At 37.8% G+C, this 23,163-nt stretch overlaps 1 protein-coding gene across 1 annotated transcript in view; it reads left to right on the top strand.

Annotated features, from left to right (window-relative positions):
- The window catches only part of Rtel1 (Regulator of telomere elongation helicase 1), a 168,671-nt gene that overhangs the window by 12,252 nt on the left and 133,256 nt on the right, over positions 1-23,163 (top strand). Inside the window, exons 3-5 of the mRNA XM_067144670.2 lie at positions 287-515; positions 3,088-3,254; positions 16,471-16,722. Of these exons, the coding sequence (XP_067000771.2) occupies positions 287-515; positions 3,088-3,254; positions 16,471-16,722 (648 nt within the window). The remainder of the gene's footprint in view (positions 1-286; positions 516-3,087; positions 3,255-16,470; positions 16,723-23,163) is intronic.

The following is a 23,163-nucleotide window of genomic DNA, read 5'->3' as shown; positions in this document are numbered from 1 at the left end:
TCTGTGTGGTTTAGCTACCTCTCGCATTCTAGCAGTCAGTTTCAAGGTTTTGTTCCCCAAATTTTTTCAGTGCCTTTTCACTTCACTTTCTCCAATTGTTGCACAACAGTTTTATGATGAATAACTTGTAATTGCTCTTTTTGCTAATTATTATGTTGATTTACTTTTACACATTTCTACAAAATGTAATTGATTTAATTTCAAGTGTTAAAGGATTCTGTTAGTTTTTGTAGACATTACTATAACAACATTCATAAACTGAGTGACGATTTAATTCATATTCTAGAGACAAAATGGAGTTCTGGAGTCCCCAACTGGAACTGGTAAGACTCTCAGTCTACTTTGTGCATCTTGTGGGTGGATGATGCAAAAGAAGGCTCAGCTGCAAGCAAAACTACAACCCCAAATGTTTAAACTACAGGATGGAGATTTTGTGGCTGGACTTCAGAATAGTCTGAATATACAACCGGGAGCTAATCCCAACTCTGCTATTAATGAGCAGAGCTTCATGTTTAGTAAGTTGCACATTATTTTTGAAGGAGTATCAAATATTTTATTTTATTGCCCCATCACTGGGCATCATCTTTTTTTTGTCTTTTGTTGACCCAACAATTAGGTGGAACAGTAAGGAAAGTGTATGTATGTATGTAACGGAGGTCAAACCTGAATGTTTCAGTATCTTGTGCAGTGGGTCGCTTTGTGTGTTTCGATTGATTGATTGATTGATTTATTTATTTATTTATTTATTTATTTATTTATTTATTTATTTATTTATTTATTTATTTATTTATTTATTTATTTATTTATTTATTTATTTATTTATTTATTTATTTATTTATTTATTTATTTATTTTATCAATGATTGATCAAGTAACTTAATGTATAATTAAATTATAATTAAAGGGAACATATCTGAAAAATCAAAAGTAAGTTTGTTCATTATGCAATTCCACAAGACTCCACTGACACATACCAAGATTCACACCAAGGCACGTGAGGCACTCAGACGAGTCATAGAGGTAGTTATATTGTCAAATTCAAATTTAAACTCCATGCTGATGCTCGAAACAAAAAACAAAAAAAACAAAAGAAAATCCATAAAATAGGCATAACATCGAAGTTGTCAAAGAGGATCAGACACAGCTGTTTTTTACACCCCTCACTGCAACAAACAGTACTCGGCAAGGGGACTCCAGAAACAACATTTTAAGGCCCTAAAATCAATCATTTCCAAGATATTTCCAAAAAAACTTCCCACTCTTGGAAACTGATCAGGGATTGGCTAGCAGTAACTATGGAAATACCAGCTCGAGATGTCCCATGCATTTTTCCTACTAGCTTTCTAAGAGGCAGTGCCCCACCCATCTCTTGACGTCCTCAAAAAATGCTTGTTTAAGTCTTCAAGCTCTTCTGTGATGCTCTATGGCACAATCTAGCAGTTCATTCTCTGGAAAATTTACCTCAGTTCCATTAATGAGTATGGAATGATTGCTTTCAGGTGATTGCTTCAATTGTACGTATAAGGGCAATTCAAAGAGAAACAAACCGGAGGCTATAAAATGAAAGCCTGTACAGTTATTTCAAAAGTATTGGCCAGCACTGTTGAGGCACTTGTCTCACTGCAACACAAGGCGATGAATCCCCGTCTCGTAAAATTCCTGGGGCTGCGTTGTGAACCAGTTCTGAACATACTGCTTGACATCGGTGTCCAAGGTAAATCGTTTGTCTCTCAGGACCTTCTTTAGCACACATTGGATTTTTTGGGTGACAATAACCCTGCATACTTCCACTGGAGACTTTGTCGTTTTGACTCGGGTTTGAAATGATGACACCATGTCTCGTCTCCAGCGACCACTCTTGACTGGAACTCATTCCCTTCCTTGGCACAGCACAGCAGATGTTCAAGAGAGAGGTCCATTGGACATACTTCCTGTGCTGGTTGAATACTGTGAGGCATCCATTGGGCACACTTTTAGCAAAATTTCAATCTGTCATTAATTCTTGTAGTGCCAGGTGGCCGATCTATTGGCCATGGGAGCTGCTGCTAAAAATGCTGGGGGCCGATCTGTCGGCCATGTTTTTCTTTCACCTGTATATTGAATTCTCGCTGCACGATGGCAGCATAAGTAATACCGCTGAAAAGATTGAAGCAATTACTCTCCGAATATATAGATAATAACATGTGATATCGATATCAGTGAAGTTTTATAAAAGCTTTCTTTCAACACATTGTATGTTTTGCATGTGGTAGCTCTGCACTCTGCCACTTCGTGTCAGTTGTTTGTTATCTCGTTTGTTTATACGTTTGTTTATTTAATTCCAATAGTGTAAGGATGGATGAAGCCTCCGTGGCTCAGACGGCAGCGCGCCGGCGTCTCACTGCTGGATATCATAGTTCAAATCCCGGTGACTCTATGTGAGATTTGTGCTGAACAAAGCGGAGGCAGGGCAGGTTTTTCTCCGGGTACTCCTGTTTTCCCTGTCATCTTTCATTCCAGCAACACTCTTCACTATCATTTCATAGCATTTATCACTCATTAATAAATCACCTTGGGAGTGGCGACCCCATTGTAATAACAGCCTATATATGTTTCATTCATTACATCCCTGACCCGGTCAATGACTGGAAAACAGGTTGTAGGTTTTCATTTTCATTTTTATTCAGTGTAAGGATGGATAATTATATTATAGATAATTAAAATACACAATGTTTTAACATTAAGTGATTCATTAGAGAATAATTTATCAACTGACAAGTATTCGAATAAAGAAGAGATTGTGTACGTAACCTGTGCGTGCATAATTTTGTAAAAATTCATAATTCTCAAAAAGTACTATCAAGAATTGTATAAAACATGAGTTTTTTAACTCAATATTAGCTAAATAGGCTTCTAACACACTTTTCTGCCCTTAATAAAGTTAGAATTTCATAGATCAGTTCATTTATTCCATGGTATTGAACCCTGGAGAATAGTGCATTATTTTTAAAATATTCTTTACTGTGAATTGTCATGTACTTTCTCATCATTACAGGATACCATTATATTTTTAGATAATTTGAAATATAACTTTTTTTTTCTTTTTCAGAGCCACCTAAGGTTATATATGCATCTCGTACACATTCACAACTTTCTCAAGCCATACAGGAGTTGAAACGGACTTGCTATAGCCACATCAGAGTGGCTGTGCTTGGTTCTCGAGATCAAATGTGCATCCACCCGGAAGTATCCAGAGAACCAAGCAATAGCATGAAGGTCAGTAAACTATCCATATGATCCTTAAGGTTGAAATTTTTTTTAAAGCATTTGTACATTTGTAAGTTAGTGTTTTAAAGCATTTTGAAGGACAACATGGAATTTTGATTAATAGGCAATGTCTCTAGATAATGCAGTATGCGGAGAGACAAACAGTACTGTGTTGAAAATGTACACTGGTACGTCTCATGCATTGTTCATAACAGTCCTGTAGAATGTACACTGTCGAACATGTAGGTGAACACAGGTTGTTGCAAGGACACAAAAATTGACTGTATCTTCTCTCGTAATTCAGGGCATGGTCAAAGAATCTGGTTTCCAGACAGATAACCCAGCTAGGAATGATCCCGAATTATGAAAGAAGATACAGGCATTTTGTGTGTCCTTGCTCCAATTTGTCTTTATCAACATGTTCGACAATCTACAAGACCATTATGAACAATGTATAAGACATGGAGGTACATATTTTGACCACTTGCTGTGCTGACACTGTTAGATACATGTTGCCGTTGTCACTTTTAAGATGTATAATGTTCAGAGCAAGTTTATAATTTGAATACAGTGGGACCTTGATTCTCCGTTTTTGGAGGGACCACGAAAAAAACGTACAACACGGGCAAACGGAAAATCTGGGAACGAATGAACCATCAACAATTTGGCTAAACATGACAAAAATGAAATATGTATACTTATAATCTTACAAACGCCCCTAAACCAAACCAAACTACAGCTCCAATGGGCCTTCCGCCTACCAAGTGACCACCCTTGGTCCGAAGGCCTGCAGTTTTCCAGGTGACTCGTGGTCAGTGTGATGAATCCTCTAGGCCATTAATCCTGGCTCTCTAGACTGGGGTCGTCATATCACCATTAAATAGCTCCTCAGTTAAAGGTAATCGTAGAATGACTGAACCTGGAACCAGTTTTCATTACCAGCTAAATTAGACCGCGGAGCTGGCTTCTATCGTTAATTACGGTACGAGACTTAAAAATCTCGAAATTTTACATTCAGTTTTACCGGGGAAACTTCGTCAGTTTCCTCTGAAAACGTTGTCATATTCCTTTGTAAACTTCTTTCAGTTCAGCAACTTTGATCAGCCAAACTCTTCGAAAAATTTAATACCCGTAACACCAAGCCAAACAACAATAGACCACAAGTAGTTTTTAATTCTCTAATCTAATAAAATAAAAACACAATAGAAATAAAAGCGTCCAGCATGATGGCGAAATCTTTTTTATTTTTTTATCTTCCATTGCAATTTGGTCACCAGTATACTGTTCCTAGTCAGTTTATGGAAATCTTGTGCCTACATCAACTTTTAAAGGTTATCTTGAACTCGACAATATGGTTTTGAATGTATCAATCCTCAGGTTCTCAAAATGCATTCATTATATTCAATTCTGCCCGTCACTAATCACAATCAAATTGGAAAGAGAAAAATATCATTAACACTTCCGAAATTAAGATTATTCGCAACCTTGAGCTCAGCTGGAAAGCACGCTCACTGTACAAGTGCGAAATGATACAGAGTTTTTAAATGTAATGTGCATAAATACAACTATTGTGGTTTTTATAACATTTTAACACAAAAGCGTGAATTTCCCAGTCTTATATTAGGACGAAAACGGTAATAAGCAATCCCAAATACCTCCCATGGCTTTACGTATGTAAGGTGCTGTATGTCTTTTCATGAGAGTTTAATCCTGATATAAACAAACAGGCGGAGCACATTGCCTTTGCACGTGGACATGGACGTAGTTGATTGGAGAAGCAACCGTCGCACTCACTCGACCATATGCGAGCTCGAAGAAAAGTAGTACGTGGCATTAATTTTTTTTATTGGTTTATTACATCTAGGGAGTTTAGAAGAGTACGTAATCAAATTAAAATATGTTTTTCATATATACCGGTGTATATATATATGTGTTCTTTTTTAATATAAAATAGTGATTAAATAACGAGAAATGAAGGCTTAAGGCGTGGTGTAATACAGGAAGTCTTCTCGTAGTGAGGGAAAGTCCCAAACTGTACAGCGTGGAGTTAAGGTGTTGCCACTTGCAGCAGCAGTCAGTGTCAGTATTCATAGTGAGAGAAATGAAGCAATAGGTAGGACCATCACGTGTAGTGAAGCACAAAAGAGGAAAACCGCTCAGAGGTAACCATAGGCGGTGCATTGTGAATGTGTTCAATAAACTAAGTGAACAGAACCAGGTTTAGTCGTTTATTTAGAAGTTCAGATCTTCGCACTGTTATCGTATGTGATGCGCAGCACTGTACGTCCGAACACGAGATGTTGACGAGGTGGAGGTCGGTACTACACGTCAGCGAATCACAACTCTTTCTTTGGCGGAGGCGTGGACATACCATGTTTACATCAGGATTAAACTCTTGTGAAAAGACATATACATCTGTTCTGGTCTTGGTAACCTAATCGTATATGATAATATTAAAATACTAAATTTGTGTTACTTACGAAGGAGCAGTTTCGATTCCTGCGTGAAAGCTCAGTGACTATACAGTGCCCTGAGGGAAATGCCGAAAACCTGTTCGGCGATACACTCGAAAAAAGTAAAATAAATAAATAAATAAGTAAACACCTAACCCTGGACATAATGTTAATGTAGACGTTTTGCAAACATTTGAGGAAACTCATTCAGTCTTCAAATAGAGCTGTCGAAATGCGCCCTGTCTCCTTCCAGTTGTTGTTGGCACTCTCTGCTTTATGATTTCCGAGTATTCTCTAAACAGTACTACCCGAATGCGATGTTAGGATGATCCCTTATGCAAGTTCACCGCCGATCGCCTTTCCAGTACAGTACTTCCTCAAATTATCGCAATGACGGGACGTCAACACCAAGATCCGTAAGTATGCCGTAGCCGTCCTTTCATAAGATACAGTTTCTTGAAAAAATGCGTAATCGAGGATTTAGCATTGATGGGACTGAAATTTCTGGACGGTTGATCAGGGAAATTGTTTCTTTGAGGAACGGAAAATGCGGGATTTTTACAACGTGATTTAATTAGGATGCTCACGGGACCACGTAATTTGAACTAATAATACAGGGAAACGAAGTTTCCGGGAACGTATAATCGAGGTTCTACTGTAATTGCATCATAATTGCATAGAGCCCTGATCTACGAAGCCAAGAATAACGACCAAGATGACTCGTCGCGCTGTCCAACACCTCACAATCTGCAGGTTCAGGCAGAGCAGTGGGCACTTGGTAGACCAAAGACCTTTCGGGGTTGGTAGCACCAGTGTGGTATTCTTCTTCTTCTTCTTCTTCTTCTTCTTCTTATTATTATTATTATTATTATTATTATTATTATTATTATTATTATTATTATTATTATTATTATTATTATTATTATTATTATTATTATTATTATCATCATCATCATCATCATCCCCAGAAATTTTTGTCAGTCGGGTAGCAGGAATGAGTAGGTGGTGTGAGGTATACTACTTTAAAAATTGAATGTAATAAAATATCAATTTATTCCCCTCAGGGCATTAACAATTATATGAAGCTGGTAAACAAACTGGAAAATTTAATTCTTTTAGTGTTATTATCATGAACAAGACATAACAGAGGTATTTTGAACTTCTAGTGTTCTCCTGCTTGTTCATAATCATGTAACTCGGGGGCTTACCACTCGGTTGCTGTGGAGTGCCATACGGGTTTGTGACAACGTGTGGAATAGAGTGCTCTCATGCGATTCCACGCTAATTCAGGCACTGCTCGCGCACACTGTGTGATAATCAAGCTAAACATTTAAACTCTGATGTAACAGATGCAATATACAGACAGTAATGATTTTTCATTTAAATAAACATTTATACAGTATTTTAATTTAGAACACTCATTGACTCAAATATGTATTAATATTATGTAACTAGCACATCTAGGTTATGGTAGCCGAGCGGTCAGTAAAAATGGCAGGGCGGTGATTATTATTATTATTCTGCCGTTTTTCCCATACCTGTAGGGTTACAGGTACAAACTGGAACACATGGATTTGACCCCGTTTTATGACCTTATGCTGACCTGATATTGGAGAGATGTAACCACTATTGCATGTTTCTGTGGTGGTTGGTAGTGTAGTGCATTGTCTGAATATGAAGAGGAAAGTGTTTGGACGAACACAAATACCCAGTCCCCGAGTCATAAGAATTAATTAGATGCGATTAAAATCTCCAGCCTAGCCAGGAATCGAACCTAGGGCCCTATGAACCACCAAGGGTCTCAACGTTGAACACTTAGCGAAGGATTCTGAATTATTCTTTTTCTTCTTCTTCTTCTTCTTCTTGTTCTTGTTATTAATCAGCACCACTGTTGACACATTTTGTTCAGTCTTTCATGTTCTCCCGTCACTTACTATTAAATTTTATTTTCTGAAATATATTTGAGCCTAGCTGTCACCAGCTTTTGCAGGTATTTCAAGAGAAAAAGTAATTCTTCAGTTTAAGTTTCCAGAAGAAGAATAAAAAAATGTAAGTTTTATTTAAAAGAAATATTGGTTATACAGTTATTTCTTATGTTAGTATAAATTTTAGATTTTGAGTACCGGTATTTTTCACATTTTATCGCACTTTCGAAACACTTCAAAAGTGGATTACAGGTTGTGAAAATGAAAATACAAAGTACTTAAGCCTTTGAAGCATTTCCGTACGGGTAGTATCATTGTTGTTAAAAATCACTACTGACCACCCCTGACGATGTATGAGGTCCAGTTTCACCAACACATGTTTGTTGAAGAGGTTCAACAGATAATTTAACTTTTGGAATGTGTCATCAATCTTTGTTGGACCTTACATTTGTTAACTTTTCTTTGAAACTTAACAGTCCATCTATGAGCTGTTAAACTGATTATCATTTATTTAAGGTCAAAACGGTGGCCAATTACATATCTGCTATATGTGCATTACCTTAATGCTGCTGAAGCCAAAGATGAGAGTTACTGCTAGAAAGAATAATTTTGGAAAGATACAGATCATCAAAGAGAGAAGTGGGAAGAGTATTTTCTGAAATTGGACATTTAACAGATGGGAATCTCCCTCTCCCTTCAGTGCAACAATTTCTAATTGCTTTGTGAACTTTTTTTTTTTGTGATAGAGTCCTTCTAGATAATTGTGGGAGACACTGCCAGAGTATCAAAAGCAACCGTATGAACAACAGTTCACAGGATGTCTTCTGGTGAGACTATTGCCCCCATTTTACTGGGCAGCTCAGCCAGTAAGCAAGAGTCCCAGAGGCGGAACGTTCACTTACAGGCAACGCAAAAATTATTGAGGACAGGGACAACCTAAGGACTGACGACAAATGAAAACACTAAAAATGGGTTTTTAACATTTATTAAAAATTATTAGCACTTTTCAAAATTCAATTCATATTTCCAAAATCTTGAATAAAAATATTTAATTCTTCCTTGTTGGAATTCACCCACAATTCTTCATTAAATTGCATTCTGCAAAGATACGAAACTGAGTTTTTTAAATCATATTAGAAAATTAATTAACTTATTATCTGAGAAAATCCTATCTCAAAATATCAAAAATCTGATTTTTCATATCATTATTTAAATTAACAATATTCTGCTATTTACTCTTAAATGAATCAAACTTTCACCTCTCATGAAAAATCAAATAATCATTTATATTAATTAAATATTATTCTGATGAATTATTTATGCTTCAAATTATTTAATTAAATTACTTTGAAGTCCTATATTCAACTCCTTATATTTTCAATCTCGAGTTATTTGACCTAGTGTTGTGCACAACTCACAATAAAGACTTAAAATTCTCACTGTGTAAGGTTAAACGTTTTACATTTCGTGAGCTTAGTTCATTGACGTGATCCTTAAGTATTTTTTTCGAAGCAAAGATCCTAATCTGTCTTATTTTATCATAAAATCGCTTAAAGATTTATAATTGAGCCAAATATGCTCGCCACAAAACAACAAGAAATCGAAAAACATTATGCGCACTGCGTACACATATCATGACGAAATATCACCATGAAAAATCACATTTACAAAATATCAATCATTCATCCATCTCACATTCAAGCTTAGGTTCCCGGTAGTATTATCAAATAGATTTATCGAAACCTATCTCTTGATTTTTATTTTTAAAAATTATTTGAAATATGAGAGTTTTCCCGATGACGATATCAGATAAGGGCTACCATTGCGATCGTCTGGCGCGTGATTGTAACAGGATTATCACTTTTTCAACGAAATAGATTCCACAACGATGTTCCAGGGTAATTTTTTGGTAGAAATCATCATTAAAATTCCATAGAATTGCCTACAGTCATAGATAAATAAGCATTCGCGCATACGGTCTATGAGTCACGCCTTCGTTATTTTAATCTCCTATTTTCTCAAATTACCGATCAATATGTGCTGCATAAGAAGAAGTTATGTTCAAAGACATACACTCTTCCTTAAATGACTCATGTAATGGACACACAAATAAAATCCTATCTCAACATCCATTTTTCAAGTCTCAAAAATACCACACAACAGTAAATGCAAAATTTGTGAACATTCAAGTCACGACCAATATTCCAGGCCTACATCTACTTCAATATAGCACACATTAATCACTTATAAGCACAGTAATAATTACACTCATGACCTTTAAACATTCTATTAGACCGTAATAATGTTTATTATTATTATTATTATTATTATTATTATTATTATTATTATTATTATTATTATACGCGCGCGGTCGCGTCATCGTAGGCTAGGGTTTAATGAAATCATAGATGACTCTATCCTATCTCGAATCTATGATAAACCACAAAAACATCAAGGAAAAATCCTAAATTCACAGAACACGTCGATATTCTGTCCCAAATAATTAAAAAAATATTCCAAAATTATTGAATAAATTAATAAATGTTATCGCGTGGGTCAAATACTTTTAACACTTTCCTCGACTTATTATGGGACAGTGAGAACATGTCACGAAGCACTCACTCAAATAGAATGAAATAAAGGTCCCAAATACACTCTCACACACATCAAACCTACCAACACCATAGAAAGAAGAGTGAAATTTCTAACTACAAAGACTATTAGAAATTATCTCAAATATTCAAGCAATGACTACGTCAACATAATTATTACAACAGAAAATAGAGAAAAATATAATTTAAAATCTTAGCTGTAGTAGACTTGGCTTCTGGACTTCTGAATATTTAACCGGACTTCATCTCGGATATTATTCTCCCCTGGGCTGAATTATGCCTCACATTTTAATTACACATGGCTGCAGCAGGCGAAGACTTAGGACAGTTACAAACTCCGTCGTAATGTTGAAGTTCCATTCTTTCGAAATAATTCAGGACTGCTAGTGATCTTCCGTCTTCTGGTGAAAGCTGAAACTAAAAAGTTTGTTTTAGTAATAGTTCCCAACACACACTTGATTCTCCAAGTTGGCACAGTTTTTACGTACTTTAAAAGTTCCTCAGGTTTGTAAAATTAAGGAAATCTGAACTGCGGTGTTTCCAATATTTTCCGTATCTCAAAATTTCCTCAGAAGCAGAAATAATATCATCCTTCATCAAATGAACGCTTATAATTTTTAATATCGTATATGCCGTCTCCAATTATACATGTGCTCTTATAACACGACGACGAGTACTTGTACGAAGCAATTATTCACGTAGAAAGCCGAAGACAAAAGAGCGCAAATTTCCCCAGATACATGGGTATTTATTTCTTCAAGACGTAGGTGTGTTTGTCAGTTGAATTTTATTGGCTGAGATTTAGCGATCGGGCTAACCTTGCGATCCAATTGGTTAAATATCATGACGTCAAAATCTCAAAGTATTGATCGCTTTTGGTCTGGTAAAATTCGTGTCCACGTGCTACTCAGCTGAGGTCTACAACAAGGCACAAAAAAAACCCATACTTGCTTGCACGGCAGGGAAAAACCTGTTCTGCTGCTGGCTAGCAGAGACAGTGCAGAGTTGAAATCTCCTTCCTAAATGATAATTTTATGCATTGTTCCACACCAGTAATAAAATATTCTTTCCATACAGGCCAATAACCAATTTTCAAGGGTACACTATGATCTGTTAATTTCCCTGATGCAGTTTGAGGAGGTTCTGCAATTAGAAACTTCTTTAAAACAGCACATTTTCCAGGTGTTTTAGGGGCTATGGAATGTATACATACTGGAAGTGCAATCTCTTGGTGGTGGTGATAGAGGTGAAAGGATACTTTTCTATCAGTGTTCAGGGAATCTCTGACACTAAACTTATGATAAGGGACATTGTTGTTTGATGGCCTGGTTCAGTCCGCAGTAGTATAATTTTTTAGTTACTGTCGGGTCAGAGCCTCATTTGAAACTGAAAGGATATACCAAGGAATTCTCCTTGGAGACTGCCGTTACTCATTCATTGTTTTATTTTTTAAAATCTTTATCTGTCAACTCTAAGGAAAAAAATGTTTTTTCTTGAGACTTGTAATTAACACTACAGGGTCTCTTGTACAAACTAAGACCGTCAAAGCGGCGTTTTTACTCTCTGAGACACGCTGCAGTATGGGAGGTGCACACATAATTTTTGACCTTGCAAGCAGCCTTCACGTGTTCAATCTGGCAGGCATGAGTCGCCAGCCTGAATATCAGCTGTTAACATGGTGAGAAAGTTATCATTGCAACACCATATTTTGGTATGTAAAAGTTCTGGTTTCATCTTAATGGTCGTGTGAACAGTCGTAACTCTCGTTATTGGTGTGCAGAAAATCTTAATAATGTTTATGAAGTCCCCCATTATAATAGGAAGATTGCTGTTTGGTGTGCTGTTAGTGCAAGATGGATAATTGGGCCTACTTTTTCTAAGATGACAGTGAAAGTAGAGAGGTACCAAGCTGAAATTTTGATGCTGTACTTCCATCACTTAACAGAGGAAAAAGAAGAATCATGTGGGTGGTTTTAACAAGCTTCAGCCCCTGCTCATGGAGCAAAAGATTCCCTTCTTACAATCTCGGAAGTGTCTACAGACAGAGTGATCAGTGCTGGTCTATTTCCCCCTCATTCTCCAGATCTAACAGTGTATGATTTTTATTTGTGGGGTGAACTGAAAGAAAAAGTATATAGAACAAATCCTCACACATTGGAGGAACTAAAAGAAAACATTACGAATGAAATCAGAAATGTTACAGTGGCAGAACTCACTTGCGTCGTTCCCCCCTGTGGGTGGCGAAAGTAGAATAACACCCACGGTATCCCCTCCTATCGTAAGAGTAATAGGGGTTCCAGATACTGTGAACTGTGGAGCATGGGTTGGCGACCACGGGGCCCTTAGATGAGTCCTGGCATTCCTTCTACTTATTTGTGCCAGGCTCCACACTTTCAACTATCCTATCCGACCTCCCTTGGTCAACTCTTGTTCTTTCCCGACCCCAAAGGTATTAGAGCAGTTGAGGCCTAGAGAGTCTTTCATTTTCACGCCCTTTGTGGCCCTTGCCTTCCTTTGGCCAATACCTTCATTTTTTGAACTCTCGGATCCCTTCCATTTTTTCTCTCTGATTAGTGTTATATAGAGGATGGTTGCCTAGTTGTACTTCCTCTTAAAACAATAATCTACCACCACCACCTCACTCGCGTCAGCCAGAATGTGGTTACCAGATACAGTGCCTTTATAACACAGGAAGGACGACACTTCCAGCATCTTTTATAAGTTAAGATTTCATATCAAATTGTATACACGCTTAAAGCAGGACGGCCGCGTACGACGTAAGTTGGGCTGAGGCAGCTGCCGTAGCACAGAGTACAAACAATGTGGGTTCGGTCTTAGTTTATATGAGAGACCCTGTACATGCATCGATCCTTGCTGGTTTCAGTCTCCATTTGTACAAACTTCCTTTCTGCCATGGCAACAGACAAATGACTATAGTAAGTGTAAAAGATTCTCTTTATGTTGTTTCTACACTCTCTTGGCAACATTCAGGAATACAATACCAGCCAGGGTCTTCTAAATTCACATAATTTCTGACTGAATGAACTGTTACCGTAGTTAACATGGAACTGACATAGATTGATGAAACACTTTGATTTTAACATGTTAAATCATTTATCATTCTTGCATTTTTAACAGATTGTGAAAATGAGCCAGATGTAATTTTATAAGATCATACCTGTTAATCATTTTCTATTCAGGATAGGGAAAATTGAGAAACTTCATGTAATAATCTTTTCGAAACAGACTTTCAACGTATTTGGTCGTGTTACGTACATGTAGTACGTATTGAAGAGATGTTAAGTACAGAACAAAAATGGCCAGCCAGACACCAGTGGGATCCAAACCCACAACCTCCCGATTTCGCGTCGGTTGCTCTACCAGTTGAGCTATGGTGGCCTAGGCCATCTTTGTTCTGTTTGAAAGGATCTGAGCTACAGGTCTGACACTGCTGCTAGCACACTGTAGAGTGCGTTTAAGTCTCCCGTTGTGGGGCATGTCAATGAATATTGAATTTTCATTAATAATCTTTTGTTTGTGTATATCATCTCTGGATAAAATGTTTACCTCTATAAATGATGTCAAATTATCAGCATACTTCTGGTGTTACCATAATGATTATTGATGTTTGATGTTGCTAAGCTTTCTGACATAAATACCATGATTTGTGACTTGTTTGTTCCTTTCTGTTATTAATTCATTCATTGATTTTATGGCAGGTGACACTTTGGTTATCATTGCTGTATTTTTCTGTGTGTCTAATCAGTATAATTAGTTGAAATATACTTCTGGCTTATTAGACCTGTTGCTCAGATCCCTTCCAACAGAACAAACATGACCTAGGCCACCATAGATGAATCATTGAAGGACCTGATGCAAAATCATAAGGTTATGGGATTGGCCATTTGATCTGTACTTAACATCTCCTGGTGGCCATGATCGTTAAGGCATTGAAGTCTAAACGGTCTGACACCGTGGTTGGCCGGTTCGAGCCCCGTTGGTTGAAAATAATTTCACCTTCAAAATGTTGGCCGGTAGGGTGGGGGAGGTGGTGGTATACAATTTCTAATCACTAGATTGCATGCCAAAAGCCTGGATTAAATTCCAAACCTCTCCGCAATGCTCATACAGAATGAGGGCATATGCCGCTATTGATGGTAATTCGTCCGTCGGATGGAGGCGTTGTTAAGCCTTGAGCAGACCCCTTGGTGCTATTCAACAGGGGTAGGCTGTGTGCTGGCACTGGGTTTCACCCTCTCTCTTTCTACTATCATATATCACGTCATTCATTTCATCTCATTAACTCCTCTGGTGAGGTTGATATCAGGAAGGGTCATAAAAATACGCCATGACAGATTCATCTCACCTCATACCCAACCCCGTAGAGAAACAGAACAAGGGTTGAACAAACAAACGTAACATCTGTTTGACACCGAGCGGAGTGGATGCGCATGTTAATGCACTGCAGGTATGGAACGAAGCTCTGTATTTGGGAGACAAGTAGGTTTGAACCCCACCTGATGGTTTTCTGTGGTTTGCCATTTTCACTTCTAGGCAAATGCTGGGACTGTTCCTATTCATAGGCCACAGCTGATTCATTTCACCTAATTAGCTCATTTCATTCACCATCGTTCATCTTCATTAACTCCTCTGGTGAGGTTGTGTCAGGAAGGGCATCCAGCTGTAAAAAAAACATCCTATAAATTATCATCTTACCTGATCCCTGTTTCAGAAAATGGGAGTGAGGGATACACTTAACATAAGAGTGCTAGCCTTCTAAGCTCAAGTTGGCGGGTTCGATCCCGGCTCAGTATGGTGGTATTTGATGGTATTTGAAGGTGCTCAGATACGACAGCCTCATGTTGGTAGATTTACTGGCACATTAAAAACTCCTGCAGAACATAATTCTGGCACCCCTGCATCGCTGAAAACCATAAAAGTAGTTAATGGGACATACAACATGACCAAATGAGCTAGAAGTTTATTTCAACTACATTGCAGTCGTGAAAACTTAATATTCATAGTGTAATAATTAGGTTAACCCTCTTGCTCTCACCCTATATGCAGGAGATCTGTTCAAAGCAACCAAATTACAAAAAATCAACACGTAGACAGTTTAACACATATTAATAAAATCAAATAAATCCCACTAATATAGGAAACTGTAAGCATTTTAGAAACAAATATAATATCTTGGATGTATTGTTATACATAAAATGGTGGTGGTGGGGGAGTGTATTAAACTTTGAAAATAATTTTTGAAAAATAAAAATTGGTTTTCAATGACAGAAATAATAGACTTTATTTCTGTCATTTCTTTACTATGAAACCTGGAATTCTGAATAACTTGATGTCAGTATGATTTTGTGCTGCAATTCACTCATGAAGTATGACACAAAGTTATTCACTGTACACATAACTGTCATTGATGTCAGGTTCTTCACAGTCCACTGCACGGTGAGCAGCTGTGTCTGGCGGAAATCTTCAGAAGTATAGTCGTCACTTCCCGCATAATTGGAATCACTTTCAATAACAAAGTCACTACTGTATTAGGGTCTAAATCATTTGATTATTCAAAGATATCAGAACCATTCGGCCTTGTACATGGCCCAGCCATTGAGAGGGAAAGGTGATGCAAGCACATTCAACAAAGAGTAATGAGAATATCTATAACTATGGTTTGGGAAGTACAGCGAACACTCCTTATACCAATGAAACAAATTTGTCAAAAATAAAAACATTTCTTAGGGTTGGTGGTTTTATCTGTTGATACAAATTCAGAGCTTTAAGTTACTGTCACAATCATATGTTACCATTTAACAGCCACACAAATGATCAAAACCCCTAAATAGGACAGAGTCAATGTATCAGCCATAATCTGTCGCGACGATAGATTGGCGCGTTGAGTGCAAGAGGGTTAAGCAAATAATCTTGCTCATTGCTATTTGTCCTGGAATCACTGGTTTACATTTGGATCTCTCTTCTCTTATTAAGAATAGATGGTTTTCCATGGTTTCCCATTTTCACACCAGGCAAATGTTGGGGCTGTACCTTATTTAAGGCCACGGCCGCTTCCTTCTCACTCCTAGCCCTTTCCTGTCCCATTGTCGCCGTAAGACCTATCTGTATTAGTGCGACGTAAAGCAAATAGCAAAAAATATATATATATATATAGATATCATTGCCAATGGTAATTGAGTTCATTCGTAAACTGTAACTTGTGTTCCCTCTTCAGGTTATTATGTGCCGTGCCAAAGTGAACAGCAAAACTTGCCATTTCTACAACAATGTGGAGAGAAAGAAAGATGATATTGCTAACCAGTCCGGTATTCTGGACATTGAAGATCTGGTCAAAGTTGGTCGGAAGATGCAGTGTTGCCCATACTATGCTGCTCGAGAATTGAATGCAAATGCTGATATCACGTTCATGCCGTACAACTACCTCCTTGATCCAAAAACAAGAAAAGCTCTTGGTATAGAACTTCTGGTAATTATCTTTGTTATATTCTCTTAATTATGATTGTCTTTGGTTCTCCTCACAATGCTGGCAACCCTTCAAATCCCACCGCTCTTCTGAAAATCTGGTTGCACTGTCCCCATTGCTCTTTGTCCTTGTCATGGACACAATCACACAGGACCTACAAAGGATTGTCCCTTGGACTTACTCACATGCAGATGATGTCACCCTTGCTGATACCATCAGAAGAGGATTGCAGCATCATGTTGAAGACTGGAACATGCTGCAAGTGTGTAGTGGACTAGTATAACTTGGAAAGAATTCTCTAAACCCATGGGTAAATAATGAAATATCAAGCTTGATTAGTAGATGCTGTTATTGTTGTTGTTGTTGTTGTTGTTGTTCTTCTTCTTCTTCTTCTTCTTCTTCTTCTTATTATTATTATTATTATTATTATTATTATTATTATTATTATTATTATTATTATTATTATTATCTCCATAGTTATGTAAGACAGGTTGTCAGTACAAACTTTATTTGGTATAAATCGTGGCGTATCATTTATTATTTGTGTGTTGTATGATCTGTCTTGTGTAACAGAACATGTGAGGTTATGTCACGATACTTCTGCTGCTGTTGTTGTTGTTGTTGTTGTTGTTTGGGTCATCAGTCCATAGACTGGTTTGATGCAGCACTCCATGCCACCCTATCCTGTGCTAACCTTTTCATTTCTACGTAACTACTGCATCCTATATCTGCTCTAATCTGCTTGTCATATTCATACCTTGGTCTACCCCTACCGTTCTTACCACCTATACTTCCTTCAAAAACCAACTGAACAAGTCCTGGGTGTCTTAAGATGTGTCTTATCATTATATCTCTTCTTCTCGTCAGATTTAGCCAAATCGATCTCCTCTCGCCAATTTGATTTAGTATCTCTTCATTTGCAATTCAATCTATCCATCGCATCTTCAGCATTCTTCTGTAACACCACATTTCAAAAGCTTCTATTCTCTTTCTTTCTGAGCTAGTTATCATCCATGTTTCACTTCCATACAATGCCACGCTCCACGCGAAAGTCTTCAAAAACATCTTTCTAATTCCTATATCAATGTTTGAAGTGAGCAAATTAATTTTCTTAAGAAAGCTCTTTCTTGCTTGTGCTAATCTGCATTTTATATCCTCCTTACTTCTGCCATCGTTAGTTATTTTACTACCCAAGTAACAATATTTATCTACTTCCTTTAAGACTTCATTTCCTAATTTAATATTTCCTGCATCACCTGCCTTCGTTCGACTGCACTCCATTACTTTTGTTTTGGACTTATTTATTTTCATCTTGTACTTCTTACCCAGGACTTCGTCCATACCATTCAGCAGCTTCTCGAGATCTTCTTCAGTCTCAGATAAAATAACAATATCATCGGCAAATCTCAAGGTTTTGATTTCCTCTCCTTGGATTGTGATTCCCTTTCCAAATTCCTCTTTGATTTCCTTTACTGCCTGTTCTATTTAAACATTGAAAAGGAAGGGGGACAAACTGCAGCCTTGCCTCACTCCTTTCTGGATTGCTGCTTCTTTTTCAAAGCCCTCAATTCTTATCACTGCTGACTGACTTTTATACAGATTGTAGATAATTCTTCGTTCTCGGTATCTGATCCCAATCACCTTCAGAATCTAAATAGCTTGGTCCAATCAACATTATGGAATGCCTTTTCTAGATCTATGAATGCCATGTACGTGGGCTTGTCCTTCTTGATTCGATCCTCTAAGATCAGACGTAAAGTCAGGATTGCTTCACGTGTTCCTACATTTCTTCTGAAGCCAAATTGATCTCTCTCAACTCAGCTTCAACTTGTTTTTCCATTCTTCTGTAAAAAATATGTGTTAAAATTTTGCAGGCATGAGATACTAAACTAATGGTGCGATAGTTTTCACACCTGTCAGCACCGGCTTTCTTGGGAGTAGATATAACAACATTCTGCCGAAAATCGGATGGCACTTCTCCTGTCTCATACATCTTACACACTAAATGGTATAACCTTGCCGTGCTGGTTTGTCCTAAGGCAGTCAGTAATTCAGAGGGAATGTCATCATTTCCAGGTGCCTTGTTCCTATTTAGGTTGCTAAACTGACACTAAGAACACGACAAAGACCCAGTGCGGTGGATTTGGTCAAAACCAGCAAAAAACTGCCAGGAACTGGACCCCGGCCTCTTACAGATAACAAACATAATTATAAGAGATGCAAAGAAATAAAAATATAACAGTAATAAGGGCAAGAACTTATATTTATTATGGAGAGAAAATCAAAAAAGAAAAAAGAAAAAAGGAAGGTTGCCTAGGTAAAACAAGGGGGCCAAAAATCAAATAGGTAATATTAATAATATGTAGCCCATAATCAAAATACACAAGATTCATAGATGCACACATGCTTACCTTCATAAAAGATGTGATGAAAAGATTGGTATAAGGACTTGGCATCTATTATAATTAATTGAAGAATATGAATTCAGGTGAGTACAAAGCATTTCTTTGTAGCACATCAGGTCTAAACAGCCAAAAGTTTAGGGAGTAACAGCACCTAATCATAAAATTCTCCTATTCATTTCATAAGGTAAGACTTGAAGCTCTCAACAATAAAAATCCACATCCCCCAAGAAAACAAGGTCATTAAGTAAAAGAGCTTAAAACGGGAGAAGAGGGAAGGGTGCACCGAGCTTATAAAATAAAGCGAAGAGAAAAGGGGCAGTTAACATGGTTTCACGCCAAACAACTAAAATAACGCAGAAGGCGCCCAGCAAAGAAAAAACAAATTAAAGTAGAAAATAGGTAAATAAAGCCAATGACGGCAATGTGAAACGAACAATAAATAAATTAAGACACAAAAGGTATCATAGACCCAAGCGTCAGAACCACCCACGCTCACACAGAGACCAAGGGGTTAGGTCGCCGAATAGAGGGACGTATAAGAACGTCAACGCACAGCACATAACAAAATAAACAACCGCACACGAGCTCAGACAATATAAACCAGAAAGTGGTCCATTTTACAGAGACGGAGTGTCTCCAGCACAAACACACAGAAGCAGGCCAATCGCGTTGTTAGCTTGTATTCATACCAAGTCTATGAAGTTTACATGAATTATACAGAACACGCGATGTTAATGAAGCGACATGAGTAAAAGGTCTCGGCCGCACACAGCAAATAATCTCATACACACACACACACATGAATCCGTGTCGCCTTCTGTTCTCATAATAAACATAGTGGATCAGTAAAAGAAAATACAGAAAGAAGCGTGTAAAAGTAAAGTTAACACACAAATAAATTAGAAACACACGTAATGAGAGAAGCCTTTCTAACCCAACCATGGTGAGCACAGAACGAAGCAATAATAAAACCAAGAGAAGATTAAAGAAAAATAAATACCTCGATCACATAAGCAATTAACAGACTCGAAAGGCCGAGATGTGTACAGACATCTTGAATCTGTTAAAATATTTTTTATATGCCACAAAGGCGACTTGGAAATCAAATCCTTCCATCTTCTCAAGTCAAAACTCCCCACACAACCAAACAGAAAGATAACCCAACAAGACGGGGCAGAAAAGAAATGCTTTGACCTATGCTATTGTATGAGATGCCATCTACTGGAATAAGGAAAGATTACATAGTGGTAACAACACATGATGGTAAAGAGTAACAGTTCATAAATACAAGAGTTCGCTAGGAACGTGAAGACTTCAGAAAAGTCAAACGTACCATAAAATGATATGGTGCGGTTGATCGCTCACAGCTCTGTCAAACTCTGACCTCAAAATTGGATCTCCCATTTCATCAGCATCAACAGCCTCTTCTTGATCCAGAACCAAATTATCTACATCTTCACCTTAATACAACTGTTGGATATGTTCCTGCCATCTTTCTGCTTTGTCTTCTTTCCGTAGAAGTGGCTTTCCATCTGAGCTCTTAATATTCATACACCTGGATTTCCTTTCTCCAAAGGTTTCCTTGATTTTCCTGTATGCAGCATCAACCTTTCCTAGGACCATACAACCTTCGACATCCTTGCAGTTCTCCTTCAGCCAGTCTTCCTTAGCTACCTTGCACTTTCTATCCACTTCATTCTTTAATCGCCTGTATTCTTTTCTGCCCTCTTCATTTCTGGCTTTCTTGTATTTTCGTCGTTCATCAGTCAGGTCTAGTATCTCCTGAGTTATCCATTGATTCTTAATCTTTTCTTCCTTCCTAACATTTATTCAGCAGCCCTGCTGACTTCATTTTTCATGACTGTCCACTCTTCCTCTATTGTGTTTCCTTCAGCCTTTTCATTTAGTCCTTTTGCAACATGTTCCTTGAAACAATCCCTCACATTTTTTTCTTTCAACTTGTCTAGATCCCATTTTTTTTGCATTCTTTCCTTTCTTCAATTTCTTCAGCTTCAGATGGCATTTCATGACCAACAAGTTGTGGTCAGAGTCCACGTCTGCTCCTGGAAAAGTTTTGCAAACCAACACCTGGTTTCTGAATCTCTGCCTAATTATAATAAAGTCTATTTGATACCTCTCAGTGTCTCCAGGTCTCGTCCACGTATAAAGCCGTTGTTTGTGGTGTTTGAACCAAGTATTGGCAAGGACTAAATTATGATCAGTGCAGAATTCAACCAGCCGACTTCCTCTTTCATTCCTTTGTCCCAATGCGAATTCTCCTACTGTATTAACTTCTCTTCCTTGGCCTACCACTGCATTCCAGTCTCCCATCACAATTAGATTCTCATCACCTTTTACATATTGTATTAAATTTTCTGTTCATTCGATTTCCTCATCATCCTCTGAGCTAGTGGGCATATAGACCTGCACTATTGTGGTGGGCATTGGTTTGGTGTCTATCTAGACGACAATAATTCTTTCACTATGCTGGTCATAGTAGCTTACCCGCTGCCCTATTTTCTTATTCATTATTAAACCAATTCCTGCAATTCCTCTGTTTGATTTTGTGTTGATAATTCGGTAGTCACCTGACCAGAAATCTTGTTCTTCCTGCCAACGTACTTCACTTATACCAACTACATCTAACTTTAGTCTATCCATCTCCCTTTTCAGATTCTTTAATCTACCACAACGATTCAAACTTCTAACATTCCACGCTCCGACTTGCAGAATGTCAGGATCCATCTTCCTGATGATCGCCCCCTCTCGTGTAGTCCCCACCCGGAGATCCGAATGGGGGACTAGTTTACCTCCGGAATATTTTACCTAGGAGGAAGCCATCATCAGTACATCATTCATACAGAGAGAGCTGCATGTCCTCGGGACTTAGTTACGACTGTAGTTTCCCGTTGCTTTCAGCCGTGTAGTAGTATCAACACAGCTAAGCCATGTTGAGTATTATTACAAGGCCATATCAGTCAATCATCCAGACTGGCGCCCATGGAACTTCCGAAAGGCTGCTACCGCCCTTTCGATGAACCATTCCTTAGTCTGGTCTCTCAACAGGTACCCATCCGATATGGTTGCACCTGCGGCTCGGCTATCTGCTTCATTGGGACACGCAAGCCTCCCCACCGCGGCAAGGTCACTTGGTTCGCTGTATGTTTATTAGTACGACTTTATTTAATGTAGGAACACGTGCAAGCTTGATCAGTAGGTGTTGTTGTTGTTCTTCTTCTTCTTATTATTATTATTATTATTATCTACATAGTTATGTACGACAGGTTGTCATTATGGACTTTATTTGGTATAAATCATGGTCATATCATTTATTATTTGTGTGTTGTATGATCTATCTTTTGTAACAGGACATGTGAGGTTATGTCACGATACTTCTGTCGTATGTTTATTAATACAACTTTATTTAATGTAAGAACACATAATTAGTAGTACATCATTTATTATTACCTTTAAATATGGTGTGTAAATCCAATGTAATGTTCTGCAACACAGGTTAATAGTCTAGAAAAATGCACCATGTCACTCGAGTTTTACAGAATCTTCTATCCATTTGTACATAGGTTATTGGAGTCTCGAGAAGGTACAAGAAAGCATGTTGTGGTATACTTTCTAGAAGCTGGGTTAGGCAAGGTATACAGAGAGACAGTCTTGAGTTGTTGAGATGTTCACAAGTTGAGATGAATTGAGTTGTTAGTGAGGAGTCGTTAGTCGAATTCAGTGTGTGAACTCATGTTGTGATTTTGTTGTGTTGGTAGCTTGTTCACATGCTAATGTAGCAGTCAAGTGTTTCAGTTCAGGATGGTGGTTCATTAATGTGTGTGTATAATGTGTATATAATTTGTAAATAAAACAGTGTACACAATTGACAGCATCTCGTGTGTGCGTCTTTGTGAATACGATAAACAGCTGTCTGTCATAATACGGTCTTAGAGTGAACAAAAAGAAGACCAAAAACCTGGAAACCATCCCAAGCAACGGCTCCATCCAAGTTAATGGAGAGTGACGAAGAACGTACGCT

The sequence above is a fragment of the Anabrus simplex genome, chromosome 3 (genome assembly GCF_040414725.1).
Source record: "Anabrus simplex isolate iqAnaSimp1 chromosome 3, ASM4041472v1, whole genome shotgun sequence".
Lineage (NCBI taxonomy): Eukaryota > Metazoa > Arthropoda > Insecta > Orthoptera > Tettigoniidae > Anabrus > Anabrus simplex.
Note: the sequence above shows the minus strand (reverse complement) of the source record. Positions and strands in the feature narration are given on the sequence as shown.